Here is an 18,987-nt window from a genome sequence, read left to right on the forward strand (position 1 = left end):
CAGGCATCCCTTGAACTGAATGAAACCCAGAAGCTAACATTTGTGAGATTTAAGGTTTTCACCTGACAAGAACTGATCAAAGCGCATCTAACAAGGGAGAAATGAAGTACGCTCCGATTCTATAAAATACCTAAAAATTATGTTTTACTCCTGAGTCTCAGCAGCTGTTTTTGCAGGCTGCCTCTGTTTCTCCATCTTTTCTAGCTCCTCATTGAGACAGTACAGCTGAGCCAACTTCATTTGTTCTGTAAGAATTACAGAAAAAGACCAAATCAAATGGGTTGGGGATAGAAAAGAAAAACACTTAATTCTTGCTTGTCCAAGAATAAATGTTTTACTGATTGAATAGGCATACATCATTAGAAGGAACTTACCAGCTGCTAACAGCTGACTTTTTGTATTCTCAGCACTCTCTATTTCATCTGGAAGCCTCTCTGGAGCCTAAGTAACAATTTGAAGAATTAACAGTCATTAACAAAATCAACATTGATCACTTTATACATCATCTGTTAGAGATGTTGGAAAAAACATAGATGTCCAAGTTATTTTTATATAAAATAAAAGTACTTACAAAGACAGAGTGCAGATTCTTATGCTGCTCTATCAGTTGATGAAGTTGGTTTTCAAACTTCATCCTGCAAAAACAAGGCTGACTTTATCAAAATATATTACTTTAACAATGACATTTGATACGTTTTTTTTTTTGTAATACATAATTTCAGGTACCGCTGCTTCCGGTGTTTAAGCTTGAATTCCTGAATTTCACATCTGTACTGTTCTAGCAGCTCCTCGCTTTTCTTGTTCTGCTTCAACTGCCTACAAAACACACATGATTCATCGTTCAGTACGAGATAGAAACATTGAAACATTCCCATCAGAGCCTTCATTTTACCTAAACTCACAGGGTGCGTAGTAGCCCTGGTACAAGGTGGAACATTGTTAATTATCACTTCACAACTGTTAAGTGCTGGTCAGTGATTACATTGAGGACTGCAGCATATTCTTTATATTACAACATTTGATCCCATATACATATACAGTAAATATACAGATAATGTGCCCTTAAGAACAAGTTTATTGCAATTTATACCTGCTGTGTGTAACACTAGATATCATTATCACCAGATCTTGTGACATTAAACAAAAATGTGTCACAGCCATGACAACCTAAATACGCTGTATACAGTACAATTAATCACAATGTATTTACATGCTGTCTGTTATTACTGTATACATGAATAGGTGCTTGCAAGTTATTATACTTGCATATGGGGATTAGATTAAATATAACATTGAAAGTAAACAAAGCAAACAACATATTGAAGCATAACATTTAAAAAGAGAAAAGTTGACAAGGAAAGCAAAGAATTACATTGGTATCAAACAGAAAAGCCTAAACACTACAACGTCTTCTTTAGGGCTTTGGATGTGTAGAATGAGACACATGTACATATCTTCATTTTAATAGCTCAAATCTATTTTTGTGGAAGTAACTCTTGTCAATATATGCCACAGAATAAATTGTATCATTAAAAAGGTACATATGTACACTGGAGTCAAATTCATTCTGTCTGTTACACATACTTTGCAAAACACGCAGATTCAAATTTCAAGTTCCAAAATGATATCAATATATAAATAGGAAATTATGCGAGACATTAAAAAATGTCTTAATATACAGTACAACTATAAGGACTTACAGATTTGACACCAGAAATGTATTAAAAGGGAAAAAATATTCAGGAAGCTGATCTTTGCTGCCATCTAGTGTTTAATTTCTCAAACACACAATTGAGGTCTCACAATATGAAGAAATAAAAAATGTTGATAGGTCACTTGAAGCACACTACTTACAGCTTAAGACTTTCAGTTCTGTTTCTGGTTTCTGGTTAGTGTGGAGCTCACCTGACAGCGTCTTGCTCAGACTCCTCACACTGGAACTGCAGCTTCCTGCACAACTCTGAAAAAAAAAACAGCTTGTCAACTTATTAATTTTTTGGTATGTGTATTTGCAGCAGATGAGATATTTGTTTCCAGAAACAGTCAACAAAAAACAATAACTCTGCATGGCATCAATATTAAATTACACAAACAACATTTGTTTTGAAGTACCTTCTTTTTCCTTATGGATTCCTTCCAGTTTGTAGGTTTCAGTTTGTACTGTAAAAACAACAACAGTGCCTAGTAATAATATACAATAGTAAACATTTGTATACATACATTACACATAATTGGTTACCTACAGAGTCGCAAACACAGTTACTGTTTACATTTAGTAAGTCTTTAAACATCTCGGCAGCAGGTACAATAACAATGTAACAATATATGTGGATCAAAAACAATTATCAGAGATTATTATGTTTCTTACAAGATGTCAGCTCTTTCTGCATAAAGTCCCTGACTGATTTGATCTCCTTCATTTCTTCCTCCAAGGATCTTTTACCTAGAACAAAACAGTGTGGTGAGTGTATGGTAGTTATTTTCAGACTATAGGATCACTAACCTTAGACACACAACATTGAATATAAACCATCATTTAATTTCTTAAAGTCCACAACAGACTTTAAATTTATTTATATTAGATAAATTCAATTGTAATATTTCACATTGTAAATCAGAATGGTCTTGCAGGGTGTTGCGTTCCCTACAAGATGAAGATATTAATCATATCTCATTATTCTCCACTCATCATGATCTGATACTCCTTTATTGGAGTAACAGGTAAGGATGTACCTCACTGAAGATGCCTTTGAAATGCTGTCAGAATGGTTATGTTCAGTACAAACAGCGGTCTTACTCACGGTTTTAAATTCTATAGTTAGTTTCAACATTTACTTTTTGCATGTAGTTTAACGTGCTTTGCATAATATCTGACCCCTTACTGTTAACTTATTAAAAGTAATGTTTAATTTGCTCTTCTTTCAGTTAAACCTAGAAGAAGGGACGTGTTAATTAGCATACAGGCAGCACAACGAGCCTTCTCATTGGTCCACATTCACAAAGCTTCCCATCAACCTCAGACCTCGGTGTTGAAAAGTTTTCATATTGTACGAACACTTAAACCCTTTAGGACACGTTACATGTACATCCAGTGCTCATTTAACTGGGTATTATAATGTTATTCAAGAAAAACAGCGTGACTTACCATCGGGAGCGGAAGTACCGCTCCACAAAGACTAACACATGTCGAGATGATCACTCCACATCCGGCTTTCAGTTCCAAGTTGTAATTCGTGCTTTATTGTTCAGAGCAGCGAATATATAGTCGAATTACAGGAATCATTAACAACTATATGACGGTATCTCGAGGGTTGATGGAGCTGCTACAATATTGGCAAAGCAAGCACTGATCTGAAGTGGTTTGCTTGTCGTCTTGCGGAGAAAACTAACAAAACATGAATCCAGACATTTTACAAATAGGCATCCTTATGCAGTTATTTCGGCATCTCTTTTATCCGTTAATTGCAATTAAATCACAGCAATATTGTTGTATTTTATTAACTAATATAAATCAAAACCAAACTCATCTCTTCCTAAAGATGGCGCTGTTGGGTTTGAACTATAGACTGTATTTAGGTTTGAACTATAGACTGTATTTAGGTTTAAACTATAGACTGTATTTAGGTTGAACTATAGACTGTATTTAGGTTACTATAGACTGTATTTAGGTTTGAACTATAGACTGTATTTAGGTTGAACTATAGACTGTATTTAGGTTTAAACTATAGACTATTTAGGTTTAAACTATAGACTGTATTTAGGTTTAACTATAGACTGTATTTAGGTTTGAACTATAGACTGTATTTAGGTTTAAACTATAGACTGTATTTAGGTTGAACTATAGACTGTATTTAGGTTGAACTATAGACTGTATTTTAAACTATAGACTGTATTTAGGTTGAACTATAGACTGTATTTAGGTTTAAACTATAGACTGTATTTAGGTTTAAACTATAGACTGTATTTAGGTTGAACTATAGACTGTATTTAGGTTTGAACTATAGACTGTATTTAGGTTTGAACTATAGACTGTATTTAGGTTTGAACTATAGACTGTATTTAGGTTTGAACTTAGACTGTAACTATAGACTGTATTTAGGTTTGAACTATTAGACTGTTTTAGGTTTGAACTATAGACTGTATTTAGGTTTTTAGGTTTGAACTATAGAACTATAGACTGTATTTAGGTTTAAACTATAGACTGTATTTAGGTTTGAACTATAGACTGTATTTAGGTTTAAACTATAGACTGTATTTAACTATAGACTGTTTTAAACTATAGACTGTATTTAGGTTTAAACTATAGACTGTATTTAGGTTTGAACTATAGACTGTATTTAGGTTGAACTATAGACTGTATTTAGGTTTGAACTATAGACTGTATTTAGGTTGAACTATAGACTGTATTTAGGTTTAAACTATAGACTGTATTTAGGTTTGAACTATAGACTGTATTTAGGTTTGAACTATAGACTGTATTTAGGTTTTAGGTTTAAACTATAGACTGTATTTAGGTTTAAACTATAGACTGTATTTAGGTTTAAACTATAGACTGTATTTAGGTTTAAACTATAGACTGTATTTAGGTTTGAACTATAGACTGTATTTAGGTTTAAACTATAGACTGTATTTAGGTTTAAACTATAGACTGTATTTAGGTTGAACTATAGACTGTTTTAGAAACTATAGACTGTATTTAGGTTTGAACTATAGACTGTATTTAGGTTTAAACTATAGACTGTATTTAGGTTTAAACTATAGACTGTATTTAGGTTTGAACTATAGACTGTATTTAGGTTTAAACTATAGACTGTATTTAGGTTTGAACTATAGACTGTATTTAGGTTTGAACTATAGACTGTATTTAGGTTGAACTATAGACTGTATTTAGGTTTGAACTATAGACTGTATTAAGGTTTGAACAGTTGTCCTCCTTGTCCACTAGTGTCTCTGAAGTAGGTCATATACACTGTGCACATCATTCAAAACACGGTGTCAGTCACACACTACCTTGTTGTAGCTTCCTTAATTTGCCCATCAACTGTTCAACCCTGGGCTCCAGCATGTCTCCACCTTACAGCAGGGCACACACATGCTCCATGTCAGCCTTGTTTTGGGATTTATAGGATTAGTTTCATTAGTACTTCATTAAATGTTACCTTCTTTCAGTGGTGTAACACTAATCAAATCCTCAATGTTGAATCCTGTTAAATGTAAAACAATATTGTTAGAAGAGTACATGTACATACACCCCGTTATGTAGATGATTTGTTATAAGTACACATTAGCCACTCTGGTACTCAGAGTGTAATTAAAATGTAAGCCGTCTAACCTGTCGGTTCGCACATATTGAGTCTTTTCCTTAACTATCCAAATGGCGGGAAATATCCTATTTTTGTCTCTGATCCTACCTGAAGGGACGGGCGCACGAGGACGCAACGCGACGTTTCGCGCCAAAGGTGCGCGCGCTCTCCAGTAGCAGACTTGTATTTAGGGAAAAACCCCCAATTACCTTCTCTTTACAAATATTATAAACAATGAATAATGAATCATGTCCCATAGGCTACCACATGGTCCTTTTATATAGTGAAATTTATATTTTAAATGTACACATTTACAGTTGGAAACGTTAAATGTATATTATATATCTATCTATCTATCTATCTATATATATCTATCTATCTATATATATATATATCCTGCAATGATATTTTAGCACAATGGAAATCAAACCTACTGCATGTGATTTTCAATTTTTCCAATGACATTGATCTTTTAAATTGAAATGTGCTCCAAAAATAAACCAAGATATCCACTATTCAAAAGCCTTAAACCAGAACAAGACTAGATGTTTGAGGCTGATGTCAATATTAAAGAGTAAAATCATAATACTAAAATGGCTATTTATTTTTGAACACATAACAAGAACTCACAGAAACACGAACAACAATAGTAGGGAATTCTATAATTGAAACAAAGTTTCAGCTCTATAGCTGACAACCTATGCAATGCATGATGCAATGGCAAAATATTAACTTAAAATAAATATTCAGTATTTGTCCTGAAGCTTCTTCTACGATCAGCAAAATTGACTGATGATATTGGCCATGCCGATTAATTGGTTGGTATTCAAAATCACGACACAGCCGTTTACTTTGATCAGAAAAATATCTTCAGTGGCTCAGGTAAATGAACACAAAACATTCAACACCGTTACATTGTATCAGTTTTAATGAAAAGCAAACAGCAGTGTAAAGGAATGTGGTTCCACTTTGATTTAATGCAAATATACAATGCAAACAGACCTACAAAGCCCCAAAATTACTTTACCTATACACATCAAACCACTAAGGAGTTCTATGTACACTTGCACATCAGTTAGATACAAACACAGTTAGTGTTAAAAAAAAGTCCAACAGGGCTGCCAAACAACACTGTGTCTCTCCAAAACAGGATCACCTGTACAGTGTGCATTATAAGCACATGCAAAGGAGAGGAGAGGGCCATGCAAGAGGTGGAAATTCAAAACAAAAGCTACAAAATAAAAAATGTTCATGTTAAATATAACCCTCAAGTTGTGTGTTTACGTGCAGTGAGCATTTTGGTTTTCAGTGAATGTTGCTTCCTTTATCTTTGAGTATAAACAGCATTTGAATGTTTCACAATCACTTTAAATAACAAAGTCCTTGTTCCTTTCCAAACAACAGCAGAAGCTGGTGTCTTCCTTAACAACATCTTAAAAGCAACCTCAAAGCCACCCTGTTATCTACATCAAGCTCAATAAATAGATAAGTTATAAGCCTGTCGTACATCTACTTCATTACAGTGTTAAAATTCAGAAGTTCTCAAACTTGGATCAGCTTGGTTTGGAAGTGGGCAGAAATTACTTCAACTTTAGTTCACATAACTTGTAATGAAAAAAAAAAATATATACAGCACCAAATGTTCACTTCACATTAATGACTGGATGAGAGAAAATTAGTGAGGATAGGAAAGAAAATATAAAAGTAAAGTGAAGTCTCAGTTTCGAATCATAGAAATAATTTCAAAACATGAAAAGACATTCCGTAAGAATATACATTTCATAAATATTAATTTATCTTCATATTTGTCACATCCAACATTGATCTTCATTCTTTTGCCATCAAAAGATATTTAGTTACTGTACTGGGTAAGTGTCCTGATATCAGTGCACATTGTCCCAAAAAGCAACACATCCGGAGTGCAGAGGGGGCGAGGCATCATACACAGTTATACACTTAACTATTTACAGCTGTGACAGGCTAGATGGAGGTTTTCCTCTGGTAGCTCTAAAGAACCGTAACACATCTTTAGCTGTGTTTCCAATGTTGCCATGCAGGGTCACTTCACAACAGCAGGCTCAAAAGGAAAGATACGTTTGGGAAAACAGACATACTGAAAGAGGAGGATATTTCTAGCACTATCTTCTTTTCAGGCAAAGCTGGTTTGCATCAATATTTGGCGCTGTGGATAGCTTCCCCGCCGTTTTTCTGATTGATCTCTGCAGCAAGGCAAGGCTGAGTGCCATGCATTCACAGGAGAACATGTTCTACAATGCATGAACGAGCCAAACTGGAAGTTGGGGTAAAGGTAATGTAGCCACAATGTAGCCATCTGTGTTAGTGGAAGCACAGTTACAGTTACAGCAAGCAGAGTGGTCAAATTGTGGAAAAGACTAATCATTTCGTCATTAATGGAAATATTTGTGTTAATAAATAGTGTTGGATTTTATGACAGGCTGCACCTGTTCCACAGCACAACTGCCTATTTTAAAAAGTATATGTGTGATAGGAGAGGAAATTAAGAATACCATGGGAAGAAATGAAGAAAATGTTCATGGAGTTAGAGGGCATGTTAGCAACATTTCACAATAAAAGGGAGGAATTCTCTGTCACCCTCCTTTCCTCTTTAAGGTGCAGCCTCATTCACGGGAGCGTCCCACAATAGCCAGGATGTAGAGGAAAATGTTGATGATGTCAGTGTAGAGGTTGAGGGCAGCAAAAATGTACTCCTCTGGACTCAGAGCCAGCTTCTTGTTGCCCAGGAGAAGCTGAGTGTCCACAGCCAAAAACTGCAGAGAGGAAACAAGGATGGATTATGCAATTTTAAAAGATTTCTACACTTTGGACCTAAAATGAATTACACGCACATTTATTTTATCTGCTATTGTTTCAGATGTATCAAATATACAAATACTGTCATAAACTAAAATACCATAATATACAGTTAACACAGACGTCTCAAATACCCTAAAGCACATGCTCATATACTGTGAAGAAGATATACATTGTAATTCCTATTTAGATTGTCGTATCACATTTTCTCCTCCTTTGTTCATCTAATTGAATTCTTCTCCTCATTAAGTCTTCTACCTCTTCGTTCAGCCCAAAACATTATATTTTCCTCTGTATAATAAAATATTCATGCCATTTAAACAACTGTTTTGGTCATATATTCAGTTCCTAATAACAAAGTTAGCGTGCTACCTTCCTCTTGCTAAGCATAAATCTTTTTTTACCCAGTATGTGCTTTACTCTTAAATGTTCTGCAGATATAATTATCCCTTATTGAGCAGAATAAAGTTTATTGGAAGGTGGGAAATCATCTGTATGCCAATGGGAACTGTATCCAGTGATGTGATTTTTTATGAACACAATGATAGTTTGAAACTTACGCAGGTGAAGAGCAGGGCCCCCAGTGAGGCGTACACGATGTGCAGGATCCTGTGGCGGATGAAGATGCAGAGGAAGGAGAAGAGCAGCAGCACGATCAGGCAAACAAACAGCACGCCCCGACAGGAAGTGAAGTCATACTTGCTCTGTGGAGATAAGATGGTGAAATATGTGAGCTGAGATAAGACATGGGACTCAACACTCTAAGGACCTTAAGACATTTACTTCAAATGCAGTCTAAACTGTTCATAAGACTCCCAAAGCTAGTCGTTTGAATATTTCATGTTTTAAACCTCTGAAGTCCTGATTGATTTTGGATAATTTCTCTCTTTGTTCAACACTTTTCAAACTCACCTCACCCCACATGCATGGTTTCCCTTTTTTAAGCACAAACTCAGCTATCATTCTGACTTCTAATTTTGTCAATTTAAGTATAAAGTTGACAGGAAAAATAACTCAGTCGCCCATAAAAATGTACTAAAATCTTAAGTCATAATTACTGACATTATGACAATATTTTAACGTTATTCGTTTTAAAATCAAATGTTTCCTCTATTGTTACACACACAAACATTTGGCAAAAACAAGTTAAAAAAATAAAACTATAATACAGTCTATTAACACGTAGAGGGATTTTAACAGTTTTCATTGAAATTCTATGTCATTGTAAATCACTAAGGAAAATTGATAAATTAGTAAAAAAGAAATAATGGTCTAGATACATAAATGGCATACAGTGTGAAAGCCCCCACATCAGCACTTTCAACTGTTTTTCTCAGCTTTACTCTACATGATATATAAATAAAGTTGCTACCGTAAATAACACTTGCTCAGTATATTTAGGATAAATAAACAGACTCCAGAGGGTTTAACAAGCAGCTATAATATATACTAAGACAGCAATAATTATCTGTAAGTGTGCCTTCAGTGGGCCGTGTGTGAGATTGAATAGGTTGCACATCTCACTGCAAAAAACTAACCAGAAGAAATTCTCACTTTTGCTTTGAACTAGAGTACTGATGTTTGTCTGTAGATGTTTAAATACACTTATTTAAACAACTGCTTGTGTGTGCTGACCTGTAGTGAGAAGAGCACGACAGTGAAGCAGACCACTGTCGTGATGCCCACGGCCATGATGACGGTCTCTGTGTCATAGAAGCTGGCAATCATGCCCACCATGTAGGAGAGACTCAGGGTCAAGATGGACTGCAAGACACAGAAAACACACGCTCAAATTAACATCACTTAAGTAACACTTTACATGTTGTAGATTCAGATGATGGAAAGATAGACAATACGTCTGTCTCAAAAAACAACAACACTATATTATGGATATTTGGAATATAACAAAATTGTACATCATTTAATCTGTGTATTTATTATGTAAACAGACTTTGACAATGGCTAATTCATATTTTTTTTTATGATTTGGTATTAGGGAAAGTTCTTACCAGTGCAACCAAGTTCCAGGGGTGCTTGCGGCGGAATTCTCCACAACAGCTGAGGACGATCAGAGACACAAAGAAGACTGCATAGGACACATAGTATGTCCATGGATTGCGCCGCACAAAGTACTTGGCCTCATCGACAAAGGTGAAGACAGCAACAAACGAGAAAGTGACCGTCAGCTGTACCGTGAGAACCAAGAAGACCTGGTGGGAGGGAGGATTGATGGTCAGAGGAAACATTATGCTTTGGTGGCTTTTTCATATTAATATAAGTTATATTTTATGCTTTATTTTGGCTCCCATATAAGACCCATTTAATCTGTTTGACATGGTAAATAACCTACTTTTCTGATGAAGGCTTGTCTGATGGACTTGTCCTCAAAGCCAGAGTTGGTGAACTCCTCATTGTCGTAGTAAGATGGAGGCCCATCACCATGGTATCCAGGGCTGCCGGTAGGAACTGGTGAACATCAAACACAGGACAACAGTTTGTTTTTGTTTTGTTATGGGCCTTTCACATTACTTACAAAGTCCTGCCTAGCGCCACGGCAGCTTTTCGCTGTGGGGAGCCTTTAATAACTGGCAAAAAAGCTAGGCTGAACAAATGGACACGTGTCTGTGGTGTTTTCTGCAAACGGCTAGTATTGAATCTCCGTAACTGCCCAGTCGTCTGTGTTAAGTCCGAGCTAAAAAGGAGTAAGAGGGTTTCTTGTCAACCTGGTTAATGTTAACAGTTCTTATAGCATTCACAGGCCTTTAGTGTGTAAATTCATTTGCAGGAAAAACTCCTCTTAAACTTGTAACTTTCACTGAACTGAGACAGCTTTATGAAGCAAAGAGGTAAAGTTTTGGAAATGTAATAAATGAACACAACTGAGCACAGTGGTTTTTGTGGATGGAGAATTAGCAGAGTGAAATGACATGATGTGTGCACTTTTTGGTTATGTCATGGTTTATTGCCTCTGTGTCACACTCAGTGGTTTCACCACTCACCCGTTGGGTCACTGGGATAGCCTGGCTGTGCGGGTCCTTGCTGATAAGGCCCCTGAGGGTAGGGTCCCTGTGGGTAGGGCATCTGAGGGTAGGGCATCTGAGGGTAGGGACCAGGGGCGAAACCTGGGCCTGCCTGGGGGAAGTCTGGCTGTCCGTAGCCCGTTGCTGGAGGGTACGGTCCCCCTGGGGCTTGGCTGTAGTTGGGAGGGGGCATGCCAAAACCTGGCTGAGGGGGTCCATAGACGCTGTTGTGAAGTGGGTTGTTCTCACCCATAACAGGGTATCCACTCTTGTCCTGGGACATGATGTGGGTAATGGCTCACTCTGCTGCTAGAACAATCTACGAGATGAAAAGATGATTAGGATTAATTCACTTAAAAAACATCTGTATCCAACACAAACATACAGGCGAGATTTAAATCAAAATCTCATGTTAACAGTATGAATATATATACAATGTTAAAATCTTTATTACATATCAAAAGTCTCAGAGGAGAGAAATGAATGATGGCTCAGTATTTAGGCCAAACTGGCAAAGACACAAGTCCTGCATATCCCTGATTAAAAAGGTGACTGGCAATCAAACAATGCTGCAGCAAGAGAGGGGAGAGGTTCTGAGGAGAGCTATAGCGCTTTGCCTTTCTGTTTCACAAACTAAAATCCAGTTGTTTTACCTTCCTTTTGTGGATTGGTTTGTTCCTACTAAAATATGCACTTTACACACTCTAAAGTTACATACTGTGATAAAATGTGATTGGTGTACGCATGGTCCTATTGTGGACAACCCGAAAAAACTGACACTGAAACTTCCAAGTCATAGAGGGCCTTTGAGAGAGAAAACTAGGCTCTGAAGGATCAGGAGGAAAAGGCTGAAAATAGAAAAAGAGATGAGCCACCAAAGGCCCTTTCAACGACAAAGACTGTTTCAACATCTGCAGTAGTGGAGAGTGCACTGGTCCGGCAAGAGACCAGGGTTACAGGGAAGGAAGTGCACATGGCTGTATTCAAGGCCTTAAAATGGATCAGGGAGATCTGCCATTACAGCATCAAAGATAAGAAAACAACGAAAAAGGACATTCAAAAAACATAAACAAATGACAAGTTAAGTTTATACTACTCATCACTGTTTTTGTCTTATCAAGTGTCCCAAATTGAAAATGTATTTGGTTTTAAAACAAAGAAAAGCTGCAAATTTCCCAATGGAGAAGTTGATGTTTGACCTTTTTGCTTACAAAGTTACTCTGATAATAATAAAATGAATCAGAGTTGCTGAATAATTTTCTTCCAATTAATTTAGGGTTGTTCAACTAATCGTTTTCACTCTAATGTCAATGTTACCCAGCAAGGGTGTGGTGTGATGAGGTTTGTGGATTGTGCGATTTACCATGAATTTCACGAAGGAAGTCATTTTGAAATAATTTTATCTTTGTGACACATCATTGTGAAACTTTCCTAATAACAAGGTTCATCCAGAGGTTTACTGGATCCTCTAGACAGCTGTGAATGAACCTCCTCTCAGTGAAAACTTAAACCATAAATACAGGATTCATTCTTATCTACATAAAACTGTCAATCCAACACAATAACTTTATTGATTTATCCAGCATAGAAAGTAAAGCGATGGATGACGCGAGACAAATGGAGGAGACGGCAAACACTGTCCACACCAGTGCGGACATTGTTACTATGAACACAGGTGGTGCCTTGGTAACCAAATGTATTATTAATCTGCTTTGCTTCAGGAAGAGGCCTCACATATTGGCCATTACTGCATTTTCCCTCCCCCCACCAGGCCCCAGCACACACTGGGTCTCTGCGCCATTTACATTTCAATCTACAGTACACAGCTAATGGACCTTGTACATGCATGACACAGGGCTGTACACTAGAAAACTGAAATATCTAAGCAAGTGAGGTCAATTTACAAGGTTGATTAGTGCTTTAAATGTGCTGTGCAGGTTTTTTTATGAAAAACGTGCAGGAAAACTCGCTACTGACCAGGATGTGAGCCAAAAGCCTTTCCCCTAGTTGCTGACTTTGAAAGAAAAGCTTGAGTCTGCAGCAGACAGACTTCACAGCGGTGATAGGCCTCTGCTGTTTAAACTACAGCCACTGTACAGAACAGTTGTATAAATAACGCATACATATGCAAACACACTCTCAGTATGCCATTTCTTTCACACACACCGCCACCAAAATATATAAATAATGAGTACAAAAATATCCATTCAGTGGCAGATTAGAAAACTAAAAAAAATCAAGCTGACTGTTTCTCATCCTCCCTCCATCTTTCTCCTCCCCTCTTTCCAGGCCACACGGTAAGTGTTATGCAACACTGCTCTATTTCGCCCTGGCAAACGCATCCAGACTCTAGTGTGTGTCCTCATGATCTCTGTCTGTCCATCACCGGGACAGTGCAATGTGAGACTGCAGACAAACATGGCGACTGCTGGCTCTGCTTCATACAGACAGTCTCCATTAAGATCATGACAGATTACAATCATTATCTGAGGAGCCAAATCCCTCCCGGCTTTCCGGACAACAATGGTTGTGTAAGGGGGGCATATAGTACACTGAGTACAGCTATTTTGTTGAATTACTTGTCAGAATATGTATCTGTTATTAAATGTTTGCAGTGAATCAATACTGTTTTATTATAAAGGATCACTCTCTTGACCTGAAAATTACAAACATCCTACTCAGTAATTCGGTAACATAACACACAATGTTACACAAGACAGGACATCTGTCGTCTGAGCAAAAACAGAGATGTAACTGAATAACCCATGAGTCCTTAACATGTCATGTGACACACACAGTCAAAGCATGTGACCCCTGCCTGTCCAATGTCCATGTAAAGCATTCAAATTTGTAATTTAGGACTTGAAAGGATTTGCAATCCATGTTAGCACTTGGATATAAGGCGGAAATCACATGTAAAAGAATCATACTGGTGTAAGAAGAAACAAACTGTGCTCAAGGTCTTTTTCCATTAATAAATAATTGTTAAGTTCTTTAAAATGTAAAAAAAAAAAAAGATATGCTTATCGAGATAAGCATATCTTTCAAGGTGATGTCATCAAATTGCTTATTTTCTCCAACCAACAGTTCAAAGCTCAAAGATGTTCAGTTTATTATCCCTTTCGTCACCTTATCATAACTTGTCCTCGCCTTCATTCATCTGTAATTACAACTCAAAATTGGATAACACAGACATTTATAGAATGATAACATGATATGTCATTTTCATAATCAAAGTAAAATAATTCAGATATTCAATAAAAATTATTGAATTATCACCCGCTCCTTATTCATATTCCTGAGTAGGTCACGTAAGTCATAATTAACAGAAGTGATTTGTTTTGCCTATTTGAAGCCTTTTATCTGTGTATGATGGATTACTCCATAGTAACTCACCATAGTGTCCGGAGAATATCAGAAATATTTAGGTCAACATGGTCAACAGAGACGGTCCTCTCCTCTGATACATGTAGCTGTAATTGTTTTAAAAGTCCTTGATTTAAAAGTAAAAAATGTGTAAAAAGGAAAGAAAAAAAGAAAAAGTGAATGAAAAATTAACGCTGGTCTTTCTTTCTGTTTTCAGAAGAAAAAAAAAGACAAGGATCTTCAGTAAAGGACATTAAAAGTCAATGCCTTCCCTGCCAGCCAGTCAACTCAAGCACAAAAGATGAACTCAACAACCACAATAGTTTCACTTCCATGTCTGTGGTGAAAGTGACTAAAGTCAATACAGGTTTTTTTAGAGGGGTGAATCAGTTTGATTCCCTGTTTGTGTACAGCTTTACAAGCATTGCGTGGGTGATTTCAAATCCTCTTAGGAGAGACGTCCCGACGCTAGATGTATAAAAACAGTGCCCATATCCCTGGCTTCTGCTAATAGCTATCGCTAGGGGAATTAGGTTATGGGGGGGACACTAGCCGGACAGCCATGTTAACACAATTAGGCTAACACAATACCTCAACAAACCCACATACAACATCCTATCTGCATGCCAAAGCATCACCAGGAAACACAGTGACAAAACAGGAACAGACACAAAAAGCAGTGGGGCCTATACAGAGGTTTGTGTGTTAAAATTTGTGGTGCCTCAACAGGTTAAAATAGCGAAGTTGTGATCTTTGATGGAGGATGACTTAGATAAAATGAAATTACCACTCATTTTAAAGATTAAATATACAACTTTTGAACATTCAATACTTCATTACAAACCAACATCTAGAAGTTCAGTGAATGATCTCAGAAATAAAATGTTTCACAGTCACATGATAAGTGACTAATTCTGTGGTTGTTTCCAGCGCTGCATCAACCACAGAACCAGCTAAATTTTAATCTAACTCCTCGCAGCACTCATGAAAACATTTGATGAATACTGTTATGAAATTTTCACTTGGACCACCTGGTAGATAAACCCCCCACTGAGTCACTGACTGCCTATCTGCCAGCCGATGTAGCAGCACTCTGGCAAGATTGTGTCATCAGCTTGTTATGTCAAACCTGCAGACACCTCGCTTTGTGACTGATGGCTGCACTTTCGGTAGATTAGCATAGTATGGTATCATACTTCAACCATAGTGACAGAAATCTAAATTATTCTTTATAATAACAGAACAGATTTTTCTTTGTGCTCGCAACAAGATAAAAGTTTATGGGTTTAATATCAGTTTATCTTGTTATAACAAATTTTCAAATTTCTTAGTTCAAAATGTCATACATTATTAGAAGGATAACATTTTCTTGTTGAATAAATATAAATAAAGTGGCACGTTGTAATAATAGGAAATACATGTTGCTACATATTGAAATTAGTCATTTCTCCTGGTGGCAACAATACACTGTCCCAGCATAGCCGTAGCTCTAACAAAGCACGGCTAATTCATCACTAGCTTAGAGTTGAAATCAAGTATTCATTCCTTACAGAGTTTAAACAGTTGCCAATTGCAGGAAGCGGTGTTAGCGGGATACCTCAGCTTTAATTTAATTGTCTGGTATAAACCAACTGATCCTTGAAAATCTAAATCCTACCAAACAGAACAGAAGTGTAAGCAAAACACACTTATCCAAAAGTTAAATATCCCCCCTCTCTTCACTGTACAACTGCATCATAAGGACAGCAAACTAATTATTTCTGCATTGCCTCATGCATGTCATGGTAACAAGCTGTCAGGGAAGAACAGTGAGGCTGTTTCTGTCTAAAATAATGAACGTCATGTTTAGGTATAATCCTTCAGCTTCAGTCAACACATACAGACACACTGTCAATGGAGAAGTTCAACCAATAACACTGTCAACCTACAAATACAAATCATTTAATATGGGTTCTAGACTGTAAATTGCAAAGGACAGTTTTTGTCTAATGGAGACAAAATATATATGGAGATGTGTGGATTAATCATGGAGACGGCCTGATGCTGAGATTGCAACAACATAAACATAGAAGGATATGGGTAATATAGTGGCATTAATATTGTTGTTATAATATTGCATCTATCCTAAGCATGTAATTCATTGGTTTAGCAAAAAACAGACAGGTCTCGTTATTTAATCAAAAGCAGTTTCTCAATTGACTTTCTGTAAATTTACTCCAAAAAAATATTAGGGTTGCAACTAATGACCATTTTCATAACCAATTAATTACCACATTCTCCTTAAATGATTAATCTCTTATCAAAAAGGTTGCCTTATCAACTAATCAGTTAATATAATAATTTTGTAGCCATAATACATATACATTTCAATGCATAAAATGAAATACAACACTACAAACTCTAGGTAAGAGTAAGAACCAAGACTTGCTAGGCTGTGATCTTAACCAAATGTTTCATTTGAGCAAAAACCAAATTGTTTTTGCTCAAATGACCCACCCGGTGTAATTACAGTATGAAGCCTGAATGGTTGTTATGAAAATATATATCATTGATATCAAAGAAAAGCTAAGAAATATCTATGGCTGCAACTAACAATTGCTTCCATTATCGATTGATATACAAATCATTCGTTAAACTAATTGATCGATAAGTATATATATAAATGTCTGTCACTATATTCTGGAGAAAGGTCTAGAAAGGTCTGTCCCTAGTTATAGAAAAAGGTGGTTAAATGTCTCAATTAAGTCTAACTGATGTTTAGTCATTTCTCCTGGTGGCAACAATACACTGTCCCAGCATAGCCGTAGCTCTAACAAAGCACGGCTAATTCATCACTAGCTTAGAGTTGAAATCAAGTATTCATTCCTTACAGAGTTTAAACAGTTGCCAATTGCAGGAAGCGGTGTTAGCGGGATACCTCAGCTATATCGATTGATATACAAATCATTCGTTAAACTAATTGATCGATAAGTATATATATAAATGTCTGTCACTATATTCTGGAGAAAGGTCTAGAAAGGTCTGTCCCTAGTTATAGAAAAAGGTGGTTAAATGTCTCAATTAAGTCTAACTGATGTTTAGTCATTTCTCCTGGTGGCAATCGATAAGTATATATATAAATGTCTGTCACTATATTCTGGAGAAAGGTCTAGAAAGGTCTGTCCCTAGTTATAGAAAAAGGTGGTTAAATGTCTCAATTAAGTCTAACTGATGTTTAGTTAATGATCATAGAAGTAAGTTTACAAATAACTAAAAGGCGAGACAAAATAATAAATCCTTACATCTGGATCCACTGAATGTTTTTGACCTTCTCTAAACTGAAACAATGTCTAAAACACCAGGTGTGGTTTAAAAGGCCTGATAACCCCCCGTTATCTGGAGGCTGTGTGGGACCAGAAACCCACCACAGACACATGGAGCCTCCAGACACAGTGAGCCTCGTTTCCATGGTGCACCTGCATCTGACGGTAGGCCTCCACCGCCGCAGACCCACACTGCGACACTGAGCATCTGTTTGCGTTACATCAAACCCCAACCCCGAGCTAGGGAGACCGCCATTGTGGAAGAGATAAGAATGGACTGTGAGCGATAGGTTGATAGGTAGGCATCATAAACAAGTGGTTTTTTTTTATTATTTTAGGGCGAAAACAACCCCCCCCCTCCTCCTCCTCTCATATTTGACGGTGCTGACCCGTTTGCGACTCTCTGCCTCCACCTTAACAGACGTCAACGGCTCTGCTGATTCCATCTGTTTGTGTCAATCCACCGCGTTCTATCCCGCTGACGTCACCTGACGGTTGGCGACAGGCAAGATGCTGACCGTTGCTAACCGGAGCCGCACAAAGCAGCACATTTCATTAAAATCTACGTGTAAAACACACACAACACACGTAGTCCAACCCACGTACCTTTTTAAATGTGTTTACTTCAGAGCAGCTGCCGACATTGACGCTGCCTCCTCCTCCTCCTGGTCTCTGGACTCGGGCTGAACGACTGAACCGGGTCTAAAGCGGAACCCGTGACGACACCACACGACGTGCGGTCACGTGGTGTGTGGGAATCTCCTGGTGTTTCATAAACATGACTAAGTTTATATCTGCTCCCGCAACAATGACGAAGTCTTTTTCCATAGGGTCATATAAGAGCCAGAAGGGATGTTGAGTTAGAGGTCTGTACTGGCTTTACAAACAAAATACTACAATCGAAATATCTAGATTGTGGGGGTTCTGCATGTTGCATAACCACAGTACTGCACTTTACACATTTGAGGTACTTGTATTTGAGTATACCCTTTAATCAACACCACTACAATTCTGAATGAACTGTTGTTACTACTGTATTTATCTTACTGATAACTCTGCAAAATACAATTAATAAATTATTATGTATTATTATAAACTAAGCAAGATTGTATAATAAAACCAAATGAAATAACCCAACCAACTGTGTTACCAACTGCAACATTA

General features: G+C 37.0%; 2 protein-coding genes and 1 non-coding gene across 4 annotated transcripts; all 3 read right to left on the reverse strand.

The window, feature by feature from the left end:
• Positions 1-134: 134 nt before the first annotated feature.
• Positions 135-5,421, reverse strand: si:ch211-199g17.9 (uncharacterized protein LOC108180085 homolog). 2 transcript variants are annotated; one of them, XM_054606268.1, is made up of 10 exons: positions 5,333-5,421; positions 5,160-5,204; positions 5,011-5,073; positions 2,369-2,443; positions 2,113-2,160; positions 1,906-1,960; positions 727-816; positions 572-635; positions 375-441; positions 135-245 (listed from the first exon to the last, which is right to left on the reverse strand). In XM_054606268.1, exons 1-10 carry the CDS (start codon positions 5,346-5,348, stop codon positions 145-147), a joined length of 624 nt encoding a protein of 207 aa, XP_054462243.1. In that variant the 5' UTR covers positions 5,349-5,421; the 3' UTR covers positions 135-144. The 2 variants fall into 2 exon arrangements, with proteins under 2 accessions (XP_054462243.1, XP_054462242.1); XM_054606267.1 differs by having other exon boundaries at positions 135-441.
• On the reverse strand, positions 2,614-2,744 carry LOC129097828 (U8 small nucleolar RNA). The gene has a single exon (XR_008531557.1). It is a non-coding gene; the product is annotated as a U8 small nucleolar RNA (small nucleolar RNA).
• An 831-nt stretch (positions 5,422-6,252) lies between the features above and the next one.
• On the reverse strand, positions 6,253-18,525 carry grinaa (glutamate receptor, ionotropic, N-methyl D-aspartate-associated protein 1a (glutamate binding)). The gene is made up of 7 exons (XM_054606075.1): positions 18,430-18,525; positions 11,135-11,474; positions 10,486-10,601; positions 10,145-10,345; positions 9,771-9,899; positions 8,696-8,839; positions 6,253-8,092 (listed from the first exon to the last, which is right to left on the reverse strand). The coding sequence occupies exons 2-7, from the start codon at positions 11,436-11,438 to the stop codon at positions 7,943-7,945; spliced, it is 1,044 nt and encodes a 347-aa protein (XP_054462050.1). The 5' UTR covers positions 11,439-11,474; positions 18,430-18,525; the 3' UTR covers positions 6,253-7,942.
• Between the last annotated feature and the right edge of the window lie 462 nt (positions 18,526-18,987).

The sequence above is a fragment of the Anoplopoma fimbria genome, chromosome 10 (assembly GCF_027596085.1).
Source record: "Anoplopoma fimbria isolate UVic2021 breed Golden Eagle Sablefish chromosome 10, Afim_UVic_2022, whole genome shotgun sequence".
Classification (NCBI taxonomy): Eukaryota; Metazoa; Chordata; class Actinopteri; order Perciformes; family Anoplopomatidae; genus Anoplopoma; species Anoplopoma fimbria.